The sequence below is a fragment of the Rattus norvegicus genome, chromosome 8 (genome assembly GCF_036323735.1).
Source record: "Rattus norvegicus strain BN/NHsdMcwi chromosome 8, GRCr8, whole genome shotgun sequence".
NCBI lineage: Eukaryota > Metazoa > Chordata > Mammalia > Rodentia > Muridae > Rattus > Rattus norvegicus.
In genome coordinates this window covers 115,380,076-115,401,900 of record NC_086026.1, presented here as the reverse complement: position 1 = coordinate 115,401,900, position 21,825 = coordinate 115,380,076, and the positions used below count along the sequence as shown (strand labels likewise).

The 21,825-nt window shown below is 43.7% G+C and overlaps 2 protein-coding genes and 1 non-coding gene across 7 annotated transcripts in view; 1 reads left to right on the top strand and 2 right to left on the bottom strand.

The window, feature by feature from the left end:
- The window catches only part of Rpl29 (ribosomal protein L29), an 893,235-nt gene that overhangs the window by 547,777 nt on the left and 323,633 nt on the right, over positions 1-21,825 (bottom strand). The gene's annotated exons all lie outside the window — the stretch shown is intronic.
- The window catches only part of Col6a5 (collagen type VI alpha 5 chain), a 100,313-nt gene that overhangs the window by 60,944 nt on the left and 17,544 nt on the right, over positions 1-21,825 (top strand). For 2 of the 4 annotated variants that reach the window (XM_039082614.2, XM_039082612.2), the window contains 6 exons: positions 2,121-2,171; positions 2,294-2,329; positions 4,162-4,224; positions 5,830-5,892; positions 8,748-8,783; positions 8,899-11,160. In XM_039082614.2, coding sequence (XP_038938542.2) covers positions 2,121-2,171; positions 2,294-2,329; positions 4,162-4,224; positions 5,830-5,892; positions 8,748-8,783; positions 8,899-9,021 — 372 coding nt within the window. In that variant the 3' untranslated portion in view covers positions 9,022-11,160. Of the gene's footprint in view, positions 1-2,120; positions 2,172-2,293; positions 2,330-4,161; positions 4,225-5,829; positions 5,893-8,747; positions 8,784-8,898; positions 11,161-11,322; positions 11,335-11,938; positions 12,427-18,235; positions 18,330-19,046; positions 19,704-21,825 lie in introns of those variants that run through there. The other 2 variants (XM_008766594.4, XM_063266347.1) reach the window with 2 other exon arrangements.
- On the bottom strand, positions 773-847 carry Trnal-aag7 (transfer RNA leucine (anticodon AAG) 7). Its single transcript has one exon. It is a non-coding gene; the product is annotated as a tRNA-Leu (tRNA).

Here is a 21,825-nt window from a genome sequence, read left to right as displayed (position 1 = left end):
GATGTTAAATAGTAGAAAATTTACCAAGAATAGTGAAGATATGGAGCCAACCCAAGTGTCCATTCATGGATGGACAGCATAGAAACACTGGTATATCCATGTGATGGACTAATATTCAGTGTTAAAAAGAGTAGGGAAATCCTGCCACACATGACAACATGGCTGAACCTGTAGGCTGTCACATAAACTAAAGGAAGGTAGACAGAGCATAAAAAAATGAAAAATACAATTAAAAAAAATTAAAGAAGACAGGCACCAAAGGCAAACAGCAGGCCACGTAATCTTACATATAAACCATGAAAAAGTTGAACTCAGAAACAGAAAGTGAAATCCTGAACTACAAGAAAGTCCGTCTCAAACCAACAAACAAAAAATATGCGCCTGTCCTTTTGTGATCCAGTTTGAAAACATGAATATTCAAAAAGAAAGAGAGGAAGAAGAGGGGGTGGGTGATTTAAGTTTCCTAGGCCTGAAGGGGGAGGGGAAGCAATGAAAAGAAACGTTACCATATTGTGTCCATTTTGAGGTATTTATTACCCTTAACATCCTAGACAGGATGAAGATTAAAAACTGCATCACCCAGATAAAAACCATGTCGCCCAGTGTCCCTCAGGCCAGCGACTCTTTCCCGGGTCATTGTGTCCCCTCAGTGTCACTTCAGTAGTTTCAAAATACTCCCCCTGACGGGTTCACTGAGTCTCTCTGCCCCTCTTCCCAGTGTGGCCTCCAGGAATAATTCTCCTTTTTTTTTTTTTTTTTTTTTGGTTCTTTTTTTCGGAGCTGGGGACCGAACCCAGGGCCTCGTGCTTCTTAGGCAAGCGCTCTACCACTGAGCTAAATCCCCAACCCCATAATTCTCCTTTACTTCCCGTTATTAATCTGACTCTTTTAATCTGCTCATTGAGGATAAGAGGAGGTACTTGGCATAGGCTGGTTTTGACTGATCTCTTATTGTTAGATATTTAATTTGTTTTTAGTTTTCCGCTGTCATGAACGACACACTGGTGAATTCTTTTGGAAGGAGTTAAGGGCAGGGGATAGGATCCTGGGTTCATGTGTGCCAGACAAGGGCTCTACCACTGCGCTACGTCTCTAATGCTATAATTAATTTCTGTGTAGAAAGCTCAGGAATGTTCATAGCTAGGTCAGATAAGTATTTAATTAGGCCTTTTGAGATATAGCTTCAAACACTCTTAGAAAGATTTAAACACTACATGGGTCAATGTGTTCTATGCAGGAGTCCGATTGTTTTAAGGCAACAGTTCTCACCTGTTAGTCGCAACCCCTATAGATGTCACAAATCAGATATTCTGCACATGAGATATTTGCATTATGGCTTTTAACAGTAGCAAAATTACAGTTATGAACTAGCAATGAAATAATTTTATGGTTGTGGGTACCACAACCTGAACTACTGTATTAGGAAGGTTGAGAATTACCTTTTAGTGTCTCCATACCAACAATGACTATTGTTAACTCTTTCTGTTTTCTCCTTACTGCTGGCAAAAATGCTAACTCATTAATTGTTTCGATTACCAATGAGGATGAACCTATTTTCCACTAACACCCATTCACCATTTATAATTCATTTTTAAAAAGATTTATTTTACTTATATGTCAGTATAATGAATGGCTGCTTGTATGTATGTGCATCATGTGCTGACCATTATGTATCAGATCTCCTGGAACTGGAGCTAAAAATGGTTGTGAGACACCATGTGGGTACTGGGAATCGAACCCAGGTCCTCTGCAAGATCAGCCAGTGCTCTTAACCCCTGAGCCATCTCTCCAGCCCCATTTATCAACTCCTAGATTTCCAGGTAAGAAATTGGTGGATGCAGAAATCCAGAGTGGTTATCTCTCTGCCTCCTGCAGTGGTTGTAGACTGGAGCTGGCCAAGGAAGTAGGCGCGTACACACCAGAAATGAGAGGCTGGGATTGTAGTTCTGTGGTAGAACATTTGCCTAGCATACGAGAGGCTCTGTGTTCAATCCCTAATCCAGGGGGAAAGAGATAATAGGAACTGAGAACCCCCCCATTTTCCGTAGCTCATTCCTAACCCCACAGTCGCCCCATCTAGACAGCTTTTGAGGAACTGACATTGACTGATGTGTTTGCAGGGAGATTATGGCATCCCAGCCTATGGTCAGACAGGACGAAAAGGAGTTAAGGTAAATATTCAAAACAATTACCTTCTCAATTGATAAATCAAACCTAAATATCCCTAGAGAAAATGATGGTGTGGAGGAAGTGGAGGTGTGGACTTACATATGTTCTCTGCTGAACATTTCAGGGCCCAACAGGATTCCCTGGGGACCCAGGGCAGAAGGTGAGATACATACAAATTTCTTCTCTTGCTGTGACCATGGCCTTCCTGAGAAATGAGATGAATCATTGGTCTGGGTAGGGTGGGAGGTGCGAGGAGCAGGGATGCAGGTCAGTTGCTTCCTCTAGGAAAGGCTATCTTAACCCCGTGAGACTTTATATCAGAATCTATCCTACCCTTGGTTGCCGATGTTGCCCCTACCTCAGCCCGGTGACACATTTCCCTACTTTGAACCCTGACCTCCCAGCAGCCATCTGGATTAGTCCTCCCACCTGATGGTCTCATTCATCACCTTAGTCTTCGTTATTAATCCAGTATCATTGGACTTTGCTTCCTCTCTCCTGAAAATCCCAGCTTTCTTCCCAGTGGTCTCATATTCCCACCTTCTTTCTGTCAGCTGACCACAGATATCGTGTTCACTAAATTTTTACCTCCAAAGTGTAATCTAATTACACTGTCTTCTTGATCTGACATCTTGCAAGGTTCTCATTGGCTATTAGATGATCTGTCTGCATGCCTGCAGCCTGTGGTTTCAGCAGGAGCTGGCCTCAGTACATCAGTGTACACTAGGGTTCTGTACTATGATTTCCCAAACCCCAGCATGGGCTTCATCCTTGCAATGTCCCAGTCAAGAAGAGACGTCTGGGTCTAAGGTAGAATAACTAATGAGTCAACTCCAGAGGAATAGCCAAGCTTCAGAACAACAGAAAGGTGCTTTTCACCAATGGCTGACAAGAGGTTAGGAAGAAGCTATATAAATAACTCTCAGAAAAAAGTTCTCATTACAGAGGATCAATTTTCTGATATATTGACAAAGGGAGAAATGTGACAACTTATTGATCATTGTGCTATTAATAAATAACTACTACCAAAGTCATATTAAATTTCTTTAAATAAACCTCTATGTTTTTAATTTATTTTTATATCTTAGGCTATTTTCTTTTTTTCATTGGTTCTTTGGGGATTTTGAATAGTGTGTCTTGATAATATTAACCCCTCCCCTATTTTCTCATAAATCCATTCTCCTTTCATACTCACCAAACCACGCCTCCCACTTAAAATCAAACCATCAGATACAGAGACAGCCTATGCTGCCCTCTACCCATAGATGTGTGGCCTTCCACTGGAGTGAGGATCAACATACCTAGGGTCCACCTTTAGAGAAAATTGACTCTCTGTCCCCAAAAGCTATCAGTTGCTGATCGCTCCTTCTGTCTGTCCTCCCTCCTCCATGCTGCAGTTTTGTCCTGTCTTAAGTCTGAGCAGCTCTTGTGCACGCTTCCACAAGTTTTAGATATATTCTTTAACTTTAGAAAGTTAGTGTGTGGGGAAGGATAGGGATGCTAACACAGGAGTGCTAGCATCTCAGATGCGCACCTCTACATCTGGGTTTTTACATGGATTCCAGGGGATTGCACTCAGGACCTTAGCCTGGAGCCACTAGTGCTTTTTCCAGCTGGAACGTCTCCTTACTCCGAGATTAATTTTTTTTAACCTTCAATTTTTCCAGAAATAACTCCTAGAACCTGGCAGCTGTTCTTTAATGCCTTGGGTAGTCCATTCTCCATCTTTCCTAGCGTAGTCTCTAGCATGGCAACTGGATGGCCCCTGAGTTGATATTTATGTACAAATATTTGGGTTATTAGAGTACTGGAAGTAGTTTTGATAATACCTAGCCGTGTCAATAGTTTAGTTCTGAATTTACTTCAAGACGCATTCATTTTTATACTAGCCCTCCTTACATAACAATTCGATGATCAGTTTAAGTGTTGATTACAGAGAATTTTTTCATCCTTTCATAGCAAAGATATTAACATCTTGATGTCTGTGATCAGGGCGATGCTGGAGATCCTGGAATTCCTGGGGGGCCTGGACCCAAAGGATTCAAGGGACTGACTGTGAGTGGCCCGTGATTCCCGAAAGAACAAGCATCTCTTTTGTAGACCTCGGCTTTGATAAATGTGATTCATTTGTGATTCATTCCAAGGGCACCTTGGAAACCACCAACTAGTCACGTGACCCTGGGCACACCTTCTCGGGGCCTGTATTTCCTATCTGAACTGAATCTAGTGACACACATGGTTCCTTTGGTCACTCTTGGAACTGAAGCAGATATTTTCCCTGTATCCTGAGGCTGTCTGATGATTCGGCTGGGTGGTGGAATGGAGTGTTGTTTAAGGGAGGATACTGAGGTGTTCTAATTAGCAAAGCACAGGGTAGACGACTGTGCTCTTTAAAGTACTACTGACTGAGGCAAGCATCCTTTTACTTTGAAGTCTGAATGCAATGTCTCTGTTACCCTGGGTGTGGAAAGGACGTCAGTATCTCTCCATCACTTTGAGCCTGGGGAATAGACATAGTCCACTCATGTACATCCTGTATGTGAGAAGTTAGTTTTATTGTTTGATTTTAAAATACTTATTTTAAAATTTGATTGAAAATAGATTTTATTTCATGCAATATATCCTGACTATTTCCTCTCCGTCTACTCCTCTCAACTCCTCCCCACTTACCCTCCTATTCAGATCCGCCCTCTTTCTGTCTCTCTTTAGAAGACAAGAGGTTTCTAAGGGGATATAATATAATAGACTGAAGCAGACACATTGAGATAAGACAAAAGAAACACATGTATTTATTTATATTTTATGTATATGAATGTTTGTTTGTGTCTGTGCACATGTGCCCCTGGATGTCCAAAGAGGCCATTGGATCCTTTGAAGTACAGATAGTTGTGAGAGACCATGCTGGTGCCAGGAACTAAACCTTGTTCCTCTGAAAGAATTGCAAGTCTTCCTACCCTCTGAGTCATCTGTCCAGCCCTCATTATTTGATCTTTATAGATTAAGAGAGGTTTTTTTTTCACAATCTCTGTGTGCCCTGTTTTTTCCCCTTTGCACCAAATCCCAGCTTATGACAAATTTAGAATTAAGTTTACAGCCAGCGTCAGAGTTATGTACGCCACTAAATAAAGGGGACAAGAGGGAGATGGGTGGCTTATATTATGGGCAAGGAATTTAATGGATATGGATAAGCTGCTATCTTTCATTTTTAACTACACTGTTATTGATTAGCACCATTATCATTTATGATGTCAAGGATAGAACCCATGCATTCAGATAAGCACCATGACAGAGATACGTGTCGCAGTCCAGCCATTTTTTTTTAAAACAATTTTTGAAAAGTATAGCACCTTATTTAAACTAAGGTAATCATAGGGCTGGAGAGGTGGTTCAGTGGTTAAGAACACTTGCTGCTCTTGCAGAGCTCCTGGGTTCGGTTTTCAGCTCCCCCATCATGGCTCACAACCATCTGTAACTGCAGTTCTAGGGGGGAGGGGTCTGATGCCATCTTGACACTGTGGGCACTGCGTGCACATGGTCTGTGTCCACAGGTATGGGCAAAACACTGACACATATAGAATAAAATACGAAATTAAAACCTGAGATAGTCTCCATGGGTAAAAAAAAAATGTAGAGACTACATTTGTATGTTCTTCTTTTCAGCTCTCTCAAGGCTTGAAAGGTGGGAGTGGACTTCCGGGCTCTCAAGGCCCCCCTGGTCGGAGAGTGAGTATACTCGGGAACTGACTGGTATGGGGTGGTTTCCACTATACCCAATGGAACAGGTGCAGAATTTCTAGGCAGAAGCACTGTGCTCAAGAAACCAGTGACCGTGTCTCTCAGTCTATTATTTAAGATGACTAGGACACATCCCTGTCCTAGCTGGAAAGGTGCTGTAAGATCAGATGACCAAGAGGAGATACTGTAAACTGCAAGACCAATGCAGATACTCTGTCACTGTGACTTGTCACCGAAGCCTTTGTAATGGGCATAGGCCTGCCTACGTTTCACAGAGGTCTCCTGACAGAGTTCCAGCATGCAAAGCAGGTTGGCAGGTAGAGTTTGCCAGAACCACTCTTGTTGCCTTTTTAGCCTTTGTTTGAACTCTAGAGGGATTTAGAAATGTAACCACAACTTCCACTCTGGTTCCATTACAAGAGAAACCCCATCCCTGGAAGAACCTCCAGGCAGAGCCAGGCATGACTCCACAGGCCTGCATCTGCTTCACCTCTTCTCAAGTGGTTGGTGATTCAGTGTCTCTCCCCTCTCAGGCAGAATCAGGGCAGAGCTAAATATGGCCAGCATCTACTGTGTGCAGGAGACCCAGACGACACTGAGAGAGTACATGGAAAAATGTTTATCTTGCTTTAAGCACTGATGCGTTTTTTGAATTTTGGATCTAGCAAAGCAAAACTTGCCTATGGTTCCTTGGCCAAATGACTCCATAGTAGAAAAAGCTAATAATTTGTAAAGGCTACTCTGCTATGCTCATTAAGGAATGGGGGAGCAGCTAATCTGTGGGCCAGTCCTCTCTAGTCTGGGTTCATTTCTTCTCCAGAATCTAGGGCTGTAATTAAGGTGTCCCACATCTCAGTTTTGTGCTTGGCTCAACTGGTCCGAATTGGGGCGTGGCCTTTGTCTCCAGTTCTTGATTCTTAGCCTTTGTTAAGAACGTGCTTGGAATTACTATAATGTTTATCTTGCGTATCTGCCTGTGTGTGCCTGCGTGTGTGTTGGTCTACGCATTGTGTGCATGCAGAAGCCAGCGGGGGCCAGAGGGGCCTTGGATACCCCAGAACTGGAGTTGCATATGGTTGTGAGCTGCCAGTGGGTGCTGTGAACTGCACTTGGGCCCTCTGCAAGAGCAGCCAGAGCTCTTAGTCTGAGCCATTTCTCCAGCCTGTAGAGTTACTCTTAAGTTGTCTCTTTCGGGACAAACTCTTCCTACTTCTGGCCTCCTGCAAAATGTAGCTCTTACTCTGTGTATTACACAGAAACTCTTTCTCTGCGTGAGTAGCCACACACTCTTTCCTGTTTTCTGTCCTAACTTGAAAGGAGGCTAAACTTTCAGACTCTTAGTGACTTCTCCACTGGGCAGAACCATGGACAGCGCACAGTTCTGGTTCAATCAGAAGCCTACCACAGGCTATCCTAGCACTTAGCAGATTTTTAACTATTGTTGCATGGCTAGATGGATGGGCGATCGATGAATTGATGGAGGGATTGATGGATGGCTTGATGGATGGATTGATGGATGTGTGATAGATGAATTGATGGTGGATGGGTGATGGATGGATTGATGAATGAGTGGTCAGACAGGTAACTCAGTTGTCATTTAGGATAGACGTTGACTTTGTTGACGTTTCTGCTTAAGCACCTTGGAGGGGCAAGTGCCCAAGAGAATGCTTGAGTTTGAGTATGTAAAGCATCTTTTTCCTGAAACAAACACACTAGTAAACATATTAAAGCCACTGCTAATGAGAAGCCCAATCCTGGGAAGAAGAAGACGGAGCAAAGGGAAAGACTCCAGTGGAAGAGAACCAGAGACGATGTCTCTCCAGAAGTCATCTCTGCCTGACTTCACCCAGCTATTTATTTATTTTTATTTCTCAGATTCTAATATAATTACATTTATCCTTCCTTTTCTTCTCTTTGTACCCTCACATATACTTCTCCTCAATCACTTTCAAATTTATGGCCTTTATGTTTCTTAATTGTTATTGTACATATATACTCCCTAATATATATTATTATATACATATATGTATATATTCCATATATACCATATATAATATATATACCATATATATATTCTTAAATATAGCCTGTTCAGTCTGTATTATGTTACCTGTATGCATGTTTTTGGATCTGACCATTTAGCTCTGACAGCCAATTGATGTTTTGCCCCTGGGGAGGACCACCTATCCTACTCCCAGCTTCCCTTGGTTGCCTATAATTCTTTGTGGGTTGAGGCTCAGGGACTTTCCCCTAGTCACTTTGGTGTTCTATTGGTTTCATCCTTGTTCGGTCATGTTAATGAGACTTTGTGGGTGACGTTTCTGACATTACAAGGAGACACAGTCTTACATCAAACTCTCTCCCGGCTGTTTATATTCCTTTGTTCCTCAGCCTCGTGTCCTTTATTAGCTTAGCATGTATGCCCTTCTTTTGTGTAAATCTCATTTGCTATGCAATTGCCTTTGGTTCTTTTATATATACCGAGGCTTACTGCCTTTTGCATTTTGATTTGTATGATAATCTACCTCTGTCTGTTCATCCATCTCCTTTGTTCTGCCCTGTGGAGAAAGTCTGCTGCTTACAATTAGAAAAAAAGGAAAAAAATAATTTAAAAAGACTCCTTTAGAGAAATTTATTCTGAGGATTGCATCTTTGATACAAGCAAAACCGAATATACAACCTTGCCGTGAATGGGAACAGCATTGTAACTGACCCACCAGGCCCCACAGTACTTTAAGCACCTTCTGTTGTTTCTACTTCCAAGAAAGGAAGAGGAGTTTAAATTTTTATTACTAAAGACTGTAGTTCACAAATCAATAACTTGCTCTTTTTTCCCCCCTTAGGGTCCTAAAGGCACAGCAGGGCAACCTATATATTCCGTATGTATCTCTTTACTTATGAAAGCAATACTACTCTCAGTTCATTGTGAACTAAACTCATCCAACCAGAATGTCGCTATACTCATGTTTACCCTTTCTCCCTTAAACTTTCCAGCCCTGTGAACTGATCCAGTTCCTGAGGAACAATAGTCGTGAGTATCTGGGTGTTACAGCCAGGAACGTCAGTGGTCAGCGAGAATTTGGGGCTGGGTGTAGAGCGTGTCTGTGGAATTGGTAGACTGAAATCCTTGGCAAGGAGCCTCTGCCATAGACTTGGGACTGGAGGGGCATCTCACACCCAAGGGAAAAGGAAAGGCATAAAAACACGGGCTCATAATGTACCTTCCCCATAGCCCAAGGCTGAAAACATCTACGTATTTGACTTCAGATCCACAGGAAGAGAAAATATGTACATGGGAGATAAGACCAGCTCAAAGGCACATGAGTTAGATTCATTATTAATATAAAAATTCTGAGCAAAATGACAGAGGGTGAAATACTCAATGGATGGACCGAGGGATATAGGTTTAGTTGGGTCATCCTTGACATCATAGAGATCATGATGTTCCCAAGGCCATGAAGCTGGAGATAGAAACTGAAAGGACGAACTCATGAATGTGAGAAAGAAGAAGGGTCAAGTTACACAGAATGGAACCCCAAATCTTCAAAGAAGGGGACTGACAGAAAGGTCTGAGGGGTTGGGAGATAGCTCAGTATGTGGAAGCACTTGAGTACTGGCTAGGCACTTTCTTGTGTACATAGTATGCACCCAGAAGGGGGCACTACAGTTGTATACATCTGTAGGTCCAGCACTGGGAATTTTAAGAAAAGAAGATCATAGAGCTAGCTGCTGGCCACTTGACTGTGCAAAAAAAAATGATAAACTCCAGGTTCAACAGAGACTCCCATCCCTGGCTTTTGCATGCACACGGGTTAGTGTAGCTGCACAAATGCATGGTGGAAGGGATTGTATGAAAGACATTGAGACTTAGAGGAAAGGACAGCACAGGAGAGGAGGCCAACAGGAGTGGTAGTAGGGGAAATGAGTGATCAGTTTTTCTAGGCATTGCCAGCCTTCTCATAGAGACCAAATGTCTTCCCTGAGGAGACCCAGGGCGAGTGAAGGGTAGTCACATTGAGACTTGGAGGGGTTTGTTTTCCAGCATTGACTGAAATGAGTCAGCCAGTAGTTACATGGAGAAAGGGTCAGTGGGTTGCATAATCTGGTAGAGTGTTGAGTGGGTTGGCAGTGAGCTCCTGCTTGTAAAGATAAAAATTGTGTGGCAGGCCTTCCGGGCTTGGTAGAAGGTATCACCAAGGCTGGCTTGAAGTTGGACAGTGGTCTCACATCTGTGGATCCCCTGTCCTGCACCAGTTCTCCTTCACTCTGGGACTAGAAACAAGTTCTAAACTGGTAGTTGGGAACCTCCCCTGAGAATAAAATTAATGTAGGAGTGTAGGAAGCAGGCAGAAGGTGATTGATAACAGAACAGGAGGCTGCAAATAGTTAGTGTTTTGAGCAGAGGCATATAAAGAGAATTTTAGGGAAACAAACTCACTAAACAATATTAAGTGATTTCTCCCAAAGTCACCTAGCATGTCTCCTGGATCTGAAATCAAATACATAGATGTTTCCAGCCTTGGGCTACAGGGAAGGTTGTAGGTTACATGTCTGATGTCATCAGCTGTCTAATGGCTGGTAGCCTCTCATTGACCACAGGATTAAGACAAATACAAGGTGTTAGTGTGGCTGACGTAAGGGCTCCTATCCCGGGATGGAAGGTGGTTATCTCCAGTGCTAATGAACTTTTAAAAAAGTGATTGGAATGATTCATTTGCTTCCTAGGAATTGAGTCAACTGATCATGGAAACTGTCAGGCCTGTGGTTTATTAAACATTTTCTAGCATTTTCCTTGATGTGCCTAAGATTTATTGATGGAGGCCAGATGCTGCCCTGCTCACAGAAATCCTTGGGGAAACCGCTAGAAGTTAAACAAAAACAAAAACAAAAACAAAAACCGTTGTATTTTTTAAATCAGAGACAAAGTTCATTTGAAAATCTCTGCCCTCCATGCATGGTTCTACAAATAGAGAATACCAAGGCTTTCATCAGGAAAGAAAATCAGACCCCATATTTTAGCCTTGTGTCGTTGAATGAGCCTCTGAAGGCTCTAAGACGAGAGACAAAGCAAATTGGATTTCAGCTCTCTGGCCATTGAATCAGAGCCAGATCTATTCTGCTTCTACAAGTCACCAGCCTTTCAGCTTCAGCTACAATTCTGCTGAAGCTGGCTGGCTCTGGCTCTCAAGGGGAAATGGTCAGAGATGTTCCCAAATGAACACAGTTATGTGGACAGCTCCCGGTCTCCCTGTAACTTACAAATTAACTTCATTTAAGCGAGAACCCAAATCTTCATTTGGTTGGGATTCTATTGTTTTGATTATTTTTTGGGTCCATGTTTCAAAAATGTAATTCATTCTCTCTCTCTCTCTCTCTCTCTCTCTCTCTCTCTCTCTCTCTCTCTCTCTCTCTCTTTAGCTTGTTGGAAAGGTGAGTCTTCTGGCCATACTATTCTTGATGAAATAACTACTGTGTTTTGTTAAGACCAATTTGAAGAAAATCCTCCTTCCCCAGGAAAAAGGGACTTCGGTCTTTTATGCAGACATTGCTCTTGATGGTAGCTGTACCTGTCAGTGTCATGTTTTCTACCTGAGTGTCTGCAGTGATCACACAGTCCCTCACACTGTTGTCCTGTCTAGGGTCCATCACAGTTTCTTACTCATTATTTTACTGAGTAGCTCCTGTCTTTCTCGGGTTGGGGGCAGGAAGGGTTGAAGGTTCAGGGAGTCATTGTCATTGGCTTCTTGGGTGTGATCACTGTCCTGCCTCCCTCTGACCTACATCTCTACCTATCATTTTACATAGAAAAATGCATAAACCTCATGTATAAACCATATATGTATGATATATATGTATATACATATATGATTTATATATATATCATGCATACAAACACACAGATGGGACACAGCCACTGAGGCCTGGGCTTTACCTTGTTTGAACCAACTTCACTGGTTTAAAGAGTATGGGAATAGCTGTGATCTAGTATGATCTAGTGTGATCCCTTTAATTTTTTTGCTTTTCATTTTTATAGAAAAGTGTCCCGTGTACCCAACAGAGCTGGTATTTGCCTTGGACCAGTCCTTTGGTACTTCAGAGAGGAGATTTAATGAGACAAGGGACACCATTGCGTCAATTATCGATGACCTCAACATCAGGGAAAACAACTGTCCCGTGGGAGCACGGGTTGTCGTGGTTTCCTATGACTCAGACATCAGCTACCTCATCCGTGGGTCTGACTACCATAGCAAGAAGCATCTCCTTCAGCTTCTTTCCCAGATAAAATACCAAGTCCCCCAGAAGATCAGGGACATTGGCAGTGCAATGAGGTTTGTGGCCCGCAATGTTTTCAAGCGGACATCTCTGGGAACCAACACCAGGAGAGTTGCTGTGTTTTTTAGCAATGGCCAGGCAGCCAGTAGAGCATCCATCCTCACGGCCACCATGGAGTTCAGTGCCCTGGATATCAGCCTTGCGGTCTTTGCTCATAATGAAAGAGTTTTCCTTGATGAGGCTTTTGGGGTAAGAATCTCCCTTCTTTATTTCTGAGATAGTCATGTTGGTAGGGCAACATGAGAGTTGTGTGGAGTTGGGGAGCAGAGTTGGTCTCTTGAGCCTCCTTATAGTCCTTAATGAGTCAGTACCAGCCAGTTTGTTTGACTCTGTTATATGCCAGGCCCTGGAGCTAGGGCTTTATGTATATGCTCATGTATTCACAAAACACTGATTTGAATGCACGCACTATTCCCACGATAAGACTCAGAGAGATGGAATGTTCTATTAACAGATTCACTTTTGCATAGTTACTAAGTGCCTATCTGAGATATAAACTCAGGTCCATCTGAAATAAAGGTATGTGAGTGGGCATTCTGCTGGCCCCGTGGGCACTCTGCTGGCCCCATGGGCACTCTGCTGGCCCAGTGGGCACTCTGCTGGCCCTGTGGGCACTCTGCTGGCCCTGTGGACACTCTACTGGCCCCACTGGTGCTCTGCTGGCCCTGTGGGCACTCTGCTGGCCCCACTGGTGCTCTGCTGGCCCTCTGTTGTCTATTACTTCTACTTCCCATTGATTCATCAGTCAATGAGTCTTAACCTGTAGCAGAAAAAGCTCAGGGGAGCTATGAGTCCCTAAAATGGTACAGGATATCTACTATATATGAGTATTTTCCCTAAAGATGTTTTTTCATTTTGGGGCCCACAGATGTTAAAGGAATCAGTGTCCCTCCATCTTGCCTTTTTATCCAAAACAAAACAACGTGTAAAAACCCAAATCCTCAAAACTTCAGACCCTTTTTATCTACTGTCCAGTGACTTTCAGTGTGTGTGTGTGTGTGTGTGTGTGTGTGTGTGTGTGTGTGTGTGTGTGTGAGAGAGAGAGAGAGAGAGAGAGAGAGAGAGAGAGAGAGAGCTTCCTCATATCTGACAAGAAGCAACTAAAGGGAGGAAGGGTTTATTTTGACTTACAGGCCAATAAAGATGCAGTATGTGTGGTGGGGAGGGTATGGTGGAGAAGCACAGGGCAGCTGCAGTAGGAAAGAAAGATGACAGAAAGTGATGTTTGTCCTGCAAGCATCAAAACTGGGTTTTAGTATCTCATTTCTTCCAGCAAGGAAAGAAACAAAACAGCACCCATCAGCTGGGGACCAAGTGTCCAAACACAGGAGCCAGTGGGGAATATCTCACATTCAAACCACTGCAGGTTCTAGAGCTGGGTAAAGCCATCTCATTGCTTAGGAAGCTATGGAGATCTCTTCATATGCATGTATTTCTATAATAAAGGGTGGGGGTCTGCTTACTCCTGATTCACACACACAAACACACACAGGCAAACAGACACACATGGGCACATACAAACACACATACAGGCAAACAGACAGACACAGATAAACACACCGACACAAACACATACAGAAACACACACAGGCATACATAGACACACACAGACATAGGCAGACACAGATATACACAAAGACCTACATATAGACACACACAGACAGACACAGAAACACAGACACACATACAGACACACAGACATACACACAGAGACAGATACATAGATATAATACAGACATACACACAGAGAGACATACACACAGACACACATAGATCACACACACACACACACACACACACACACACACACATACACACACACACACTCTTACTTTATGGAAGTAGGAGGCACAAAAGTTCCTGATAAGAAAAACCTTAGAAGTCAAGGTCTCCTGGTTCCTGGTTTCTCTTTTCAAGCTTCCCTGATTCCATAATTTTGCTCTCTCCAGAAAAAAAAAAAAAACAAACAAACAACAAGAAACACTTCTGTTCTGAGAGCCACATCTAGTTCTAGGATAGGAGAAATCTGAAGGATGTCAAATTCTGTTTAGAGTCTCTGTGGGAACCACTTCCAAACCCCATGGAAGTCTCAGCACAGAAGTGCTCCCAGCTGCTCTCTACAGAGCACTAACCCGGGCAGCCATTTCTTATCAATCTTCTCTTACCACATAGCACCCTTCCTACTAACTCTAGCCATGTGTCATGCTGAAGCAATGCTTCAGGCAGTCATTGTGTGTATCCCCCTGCCTCCACGCTCTTCCCCACTCAGGAGACCTCCATCCTCTTCTCTAAGCCCTTTCTAAGTACTTATCAACTTTGCATTCTTATGCATGCTTAAAAAAATTTGCCACTGTGAGAGGCTGGAGAGATGGCCCGGCAGTTAGAGCGTGTAATGCTCTTGGAGAGGACCTGAGTTTAAATTTAATCCACAGCACTCGTGTTAGGAAGCTCCCAACTGTTTCTCCAGTGTCATGGTTATCAGGTGCCTCTGGCTCCCGAAGGCCCATGCCCTCAAGTACCCACACCCCCACACATAATTAACACAAAAATATTATTCCTCTTTGCTGATATGAACATCCCACTGTTGTAACCAGTATTTCTGAGGGAAGATAAATATTTTTATGTGGTTTTGGCCACTTCTTACCCTTCTGAACCCCCTCCGACTCCTCACGCCATTTTGAAACAGCTTTTTTTTGACAAACCGATTTGAAAAATATTGTCTTGTCTTTTTTTATCTCTGTGATCCGCCTCAATTGGAAACCAAATTTGCAGCAAAAAAAATGCATAAAAATGGTACAAAGTTTTGGACTGAGTCTCTAGAAAGCTGCTCTGCTCTGTGGAGTTCCCTCGCCCTCTGGTGAGCTGAACAGAGTGGACAGCTCTTAAGTACTCAGGCATGCCCTAAAGTGCTACAGCTGTACTCTTACTAGAGACTCTCTGTCCAGGATAGATCATTTACTCCCTCTGTCAAATCGTTATAATCAAGAGAGGAAGAAGGCATTTCCCTGACCCCCTTCCTGCTTTAGTTACAACCCCATTTCTTAGCTTCCATAAGTGACTTCTCGGGGAAAATCGCTGTCCACAGAGTCTCTTCTTGCAGAGTCTCCCTCCCCCATCCCCTCCCAATCCCTTGCCCTTCCCCCCTTCTCCCTCCCTCCCTCCCTCTCTCTCTTCCTCTGTCTCCTCCTCTCCACCTCCCCCTGATTCTCCTTCTTTCCTTCCTTTTGCCCCTCCCTTCTCTCTTTCTCCCCTTGATAATTTTCTCTCTCATCTTGATATATTGTTTAAATTGAATTCATGGACTCAAGAAATTATCTCGCTTCATCATCCTGGGAGCTGAGAGCAGGCCCAGACAACAACTTGGCTCTTACCTTCTCTCTAGAACAAATCCTAGTCACAGATTATTCCTACCACTGTCCCCAAAATGCTCTTCTTCAGTCAACAACATTCTCACTTATGTGGTTCTCACACTCGGCCCGCACCACCATTAGCAATGTGAGACAGCTGTGGACCCTGTACGTTCTTGGCAACATTTTCCCCCACCAATTCAGTACATGTTACATGAACAACTGGTGTCCTGGACACCAGTGACAAACCAAAGTAATTGCTCCACCCAAGTGTGGCTTACCGAACCAGTGAGTCCATTGGTCTTACTTGCAGGTGCACAGGTGAGTGAGGGCCGAAGTGATTTGAATTAAGTCAATGTCTATCATAGGCTCAGTATTTGAATCCTTGGTTGCAGATGGTGGCACTGTTTGAGGAGCCTTCAGGAAGTGTAGCCTTGCTGGCAGAAGCATTGTCAGCGGGAGTAGCTTTGAGAGACTATAGCCTTATCCCACCTGTAGTCTTCTGTTTGCTGTGTGAGGGGTTGAGATGTAATTACGTAGCTTCTTGCTCCTGCTGCCATTCTTCCTGCTAGCAGCCATATCTCCTCACTTTTGAGGACTCTAATCCTTGGAAAGCATTGGCCAAAGAATCAGCTTCCTTCTCTAAGTTTCTTTTGGTCATAGTATTTTTATCACAGCAACAAGAGGTTAACTAATACAACGATCGCACACAGGCACACGAGCGAGGGTTTGCTTATGGGTGTGTAGGTAGAAGAATTACTTAGAAGAATATGGGTGACACCCTGAAACACTGCATCACTAAGCAGCCTCACCCAGGTGTGGATGAGCGCCCCTCCATGAATGCATAGATGAGGACCCTAATCGGTCATCGATTCTCTCCCTGCATATGCTAGCACCTCCCACAGCCATATGCAGCTGGGGTAGAATTACATACAACTAGAGTAGGTGATGAAGGCAGAAGTGTCTGGAATCTCTACCTCCTCCCCCCATGAAGAAGGTCAACAGATGTGGAAAGTCGCTCATGGGTAATCATGGCTGTTCCGATTGAGATCATAATGAGTAGTACACAGGAGGTCAGTGGGTCCACAATATCTCATTTTCTTGGGCATTCTCACACCTCATTGGCTGTTCCTTCTCATTTACCATCCTTCCTACCCAACTCTGTTGTGAAAGGAAATGATTATCTCTCAGCGTAGAGATAGTTTACTTATTCTCATGTTTATGGTGGCTCTACCCCACTAGGGCATAATGGGGAGACAATTTTATCTGTTCTGTCCATTTTCGTACCCCTAACAGCAAAACCGTACCTACAATATTGTTGGCATCCAGTGCCTATTTGCAGGATTCAATCCGTATTTGTTGGATGTCTGAGTAAATGAACATAGAGCATGTGGTTGAATCCCGTGAACCAATTCCATGGCTCACAGAGTGAGCACGTAGGCTTTCAATGTGCAGCCAGAAATGGTCAGCTGTAGAGTAAAAGGCCCAAGGTGTCCAGCTTTTTTAAGAGTTGGAGGAATAACATTTAACTCTCATTCTAAGGCTGAAGTGATTGCACGTATGTTCAGACACTCAACACTTCCCAGAAAGGCAGAGGGTGTGGCTTTCCTCATCCCTCTGTGATCTGAGGGAGGGAGAAAAAAACAACCCTAAACAAAACTGTGGGTTGAGGGATTGCCTGTCACCATCTGGAAATGATATGTTCCCTTTATTGTAGTAAAAGCATCTGCTTTGCATAGGACCATAAAAATAAATGACCCCAAATTAGGTATTGACTCAAAGAATTAACGAATGAGCGTTGCATGTTGCCCATTTTGATGAACATTAGAGCAAAACAGTAATCAAGAAGCAGATGGAATGAGAATGAGGGGTAGTCATAGGAGAAAGAGATAATGGAGGACAGAGGGGTCACAAGCAAGGATTTGAATAAGTTCAATGACTTCAGTCTATTGCTATTTGAAAGAAACTCCCTTGGTGTTTGGGATAGAAAAGGTCCTCAAGACATCAGGAAGATGGAGTACAGTGGGAGGGTTTGGGTATCACCACCTAAAGCGACTGGTGGAAACTCATGGATAAACAGTTTCTGAAGGGCCCAACTCGGGATACACACATCTCCAGCCCCCATCGTGATGCACACAGAAACAGGTTAAACTTAGCCCAGCTTTGCAGTCACGAAAAGGGCATTTTAAGACTCGGGTGGAGAGATGCTTTGGCAGTTAAGAACACTGTCTACTCTTTCAGCAGACCTGTGTTTGCTATCCAGCCAGTGTCCTCCACATGATGTCTCATAACCACTTGTGATTCCAATTCCAGAGGCTCTAACACTGTCTTCTGGCCCCAGGGACACTGGGCATGCATTCAGTGCACAGACAGACAAGCATATAGAGCATCCAAACACATTTTAAAAAGTCCTTATCATGAAATAGGGATGCTGGTGTGTGTGTGTGTGTGTGTGTGTGTGTGTGTGTGTGTGTGTGTGTGTGTGTGTGACATACATGGGGTTGGGGGAGGAAGTAAACCAAAGGATTACAATACAAAGTTGAAGTGACAGTGATCATTAGCATTTTCAAGCTTTTCCTTATTAGTACATAATTTCCTAATAAAAGGTTTAAATTTCACAAACAAACCTCTGTTTCTCTTTTTCAATGCAGTTTGATGACACTGGGACATTTCAGGTGATTCCAGTTCCTCCAGTTGGAGATTACGAGCCACTGGAAAAGCTTCGACGCTGCACACTTTGCTATGGTAAGATCACTGGAAACAGTTGACTGTGAAGGAGGCTCAGTGCTTTGCCAGTGAGGTATTGCATTGGGCTTTAGTGAGAGATTTCCGTTTACGGTGGTGGGTTCTATTTTCAGCTTTCCAGGTTTGGAAGGTCCAGTATATCAGGATCCCAGTCTTTAGAGTTTATAGAATTTCTGTAGAATGTGAAAACTGGTTTTGAAAGTTGCCTGACTGGTGTAGCCTCTTCTGGGACTGTGCTGTAGTTTGTATCGGGAGTCTCTAAACTACTGAAAATACTTTGGGCATGATTGTGGATTTCTGAGACACACACCACCTACTCTGTTTTCGACATAGACCCCCCCCCCCCGTCATTAATTGCTAGTTGCCACAACCGTCCTGGAACACTGGTCACTTCTTGTTAATTTAAATGTGAAATAGAAATATTGATAAGGGGCTGAAGAGGTGGCTCAGTGGTTAAGAGCACCGACTGCTCTTCCAGAGGTCCTGAGTTCAATTCCCAGCAACCACATGGTGGCTCACAACCATCTGTAATGGGATCTGATGCCTTCTTCTGGTGTGTCTGAAGACAGCTACAGTGTACTTATAATAAATAACTCTTAAAAAAGAAGACAACAAAAATTAAAAAAAAGAAATATTGATAAGACCATTACTTCTTGGAAGCTCTCAGTATCTTGTGCTGCTACTGATCCCATGATGCATCTCTCTGTGTGTTTTCAGACAAGTGTTTTCCAAATACTTGTGCAGAAGAGCCTTTCTTTCCTGAGAATTCCTACATGGATGTTGCATTCCTCTTAGACAATTCTCGAAACATAGCCAGTGATGACTTCCAAGCTGTGAAAGGGCTGGTGAGCTCAGTGATTGACGGCTTCCACATCACTTCAAACCCTTCAACCTCTGAGTCTGGCGACAGGGTTGCTTTGCTGAGCTATTCTCCCTCAGAGAATTCCAGAAGGAAGGGCAGCGTGAAGACAGAGTTTGGGTTTACAACCTTTGACAGCGAATCAATCATGAAGAACTACATCCACACTTCCCTCCAACAGCTCAATGGAGATGCCGCCATTGGTCTTGCCCTGGAGTGGGCCATGGAGGGTCTCTTCCTGGGAACCCCCAATCCAAGAAAGCACAAGGTCATCATTGTGATTTCAGCTGGAGAAAACCACGAGGAGAAGGAATTTGTGAAGACGGTGGCTTTGAGGGCCAAATGTCAAGGCTATATCATATTTGTGGTTTCTCTGGGCTCCACACGAAGAGATGAGATGGAGGAACTAGCTAGTTACCCACTCGATCACCATCTGATACAGCTTGGGAGAATGGACAAGCCAGAGCTGAGTTATGTTGTGAAATTTCTGAAGCCCTTTGTATACTCGGTCAGACGTAAGTCATTACTCGGTCATTTTCCTTTGTTTTGATAGAGTTGAAGTATTTGGTAGTCGTATTGATAACCTAAGATCAGTATCATGAGATCTCTAACTGATCCAAATCAGGTAGTGACTTGGGGGAAAGTGGGTATATACCCTGAGTGGATCCTACTCATGCCTTGGGTGTTAGATGGTGAGACTTTGCTATGGTAGATTATCTCTGGCCCAAATCTGTGGAGTGAAAAAAAATCACAGAGTGACTAATGGTCTCCTGAGCTGCATTTTTTTTTCACCCAGAAGAAGTCCTAGCAGCTCTTGAAAAATATGGTTTGAGCATTTTGAATGGATTCATTTCCCAATCTTGGCACAGAGTGGAGAGCTGTGGGAGGCTGTGGTGATGACCAATCACGTCTCACAGGGATCCTAACAGCCTGGAGCAGCTCCTGATCAGAAGGGCTAGGGTGGAGGCTGAGGCCGCCGGTCACGGGTGCCTGAACGATGCTAGTGTTGTGTCTCGAAGACCATACTTTAAGCACCCTGGCTCCAGTCCAGCATGTAACGTGTCACCCTTGGGATATGGGCCAGCCCACAAAGTGACTGGTGAGACACCAGGTTCAAAGATTGAGAGAAAGCACTAGAAAGCTTTTTAAGAACTTAACAATGACTGCTGGAGGATAAAAGTGCAGGGTCAGTGGACTCTGTCTCATTGGAAATGATAAAGAGTCAGCAGTGTCAGCCTGCCGAGATTTAGACATAGCACCTTGTCCTGTCCGGAAATGTCTGGAACACTTTCCTGATGCTCCTACTTGCAAGTGCTGTTAGATAAAGTGCGTTAGATAAAATCGCACGTAGATAAAGGCTAGGGATGCTACAGTCGTTCTACCATTCACAGGATGGAGGACATCCAGCCCCCAGAACAAAACCAACCTAAGCCTGAAATGCCAAGAAGTTTGTGGAGGAACCCTCATGTTATTCTGCCTAATACAGAATTAAATAGCCAACTTATAGAAGGGAAGGGTTTGTTTTTGGTCACGGTTGTGGAGTTTACTGCCCAGAGTCGGCAGCCTGTGCTTTGTGTCTTTGGCATATCATGGCTGGAGTGTGAGAGAAAGCAAGTTTGCTTCCGTCAGAAGCCAGGAAACAAGGCAGACGAGGAGGAGGCGTCCAAGGCTCTTCTAAGGGTGCACCCTAATGACCTAGGTACCTCACATTAAACCCTACCTCCTAAAGCATAGGATATCGCCCAGTAACCCTGCCTGCGAGTCCAAGTCTAAACTTGTGGACTTCTAGGGGCATGTATCTATAAACCATAGCACTGTCTTCTGGAAGATTCCAGAAAATGGAGCTGAGCCTGCTCTTTCTGGAATTCTGGCAGGTTTAGAATGAGGTTCGGCACCCTTTGTTTCCCTGGCGTTGGAGGAATGTCCCCACACCTCATCAGGAAGGTGTTTCCTATGATTCATATTCAATCAGTGAACCCAATACCCATTTTCCCGGGAATGCTAGATTATTGCCTTTAGACCTAACATGGACTCATTTGGATGACATAAAAAGGAATTAAGAAAAATGCTTTCAAATACGTTTTGATGCTAACCTTTCAATTGGATTAGAGCATTTTATTTTATTTTATTTTATTTTATTTTATAGTAATCCTTTCAGCTGTACACCACCATATGTCACCCCAGTGCATGCACACGAGGAACACTGGTTCAGTAGAATTCCAGGTCATCCCCAAACAACTTCTCATGTGAAAGGGACTTCTTCTATATGCTCAAATCTTAGAATTCTGACTTCTCGACCTACAGGCATGGCTGTCTGTTGTTCCCCACACAGTATTGTTCTTTGTGCTCTCAGGATGGCTAACAATGTAGAAAGTTTTAAGAGACTCGAAGTATCTCAGGTCTGGTCCTGAGCAGGCAAGGGAAGTGGCTTTACAACTGAGGAAAGCTGATTCACTTTGTTCCCTGCCTCCCTGAAGGAACACACTTCATCGGATGGAGTTAAATGACAGCTCTTGCATTTTCTGGCCCTCTGAGAGCCTTTTCCTGAAGTGCCCACCCAGTTCTGGGCAGTTTTGCCTTTTCTGTTTAAAGCTCTGTGACATGATTCTTTCTTCCACCCTTAGCCACCATCAAAGG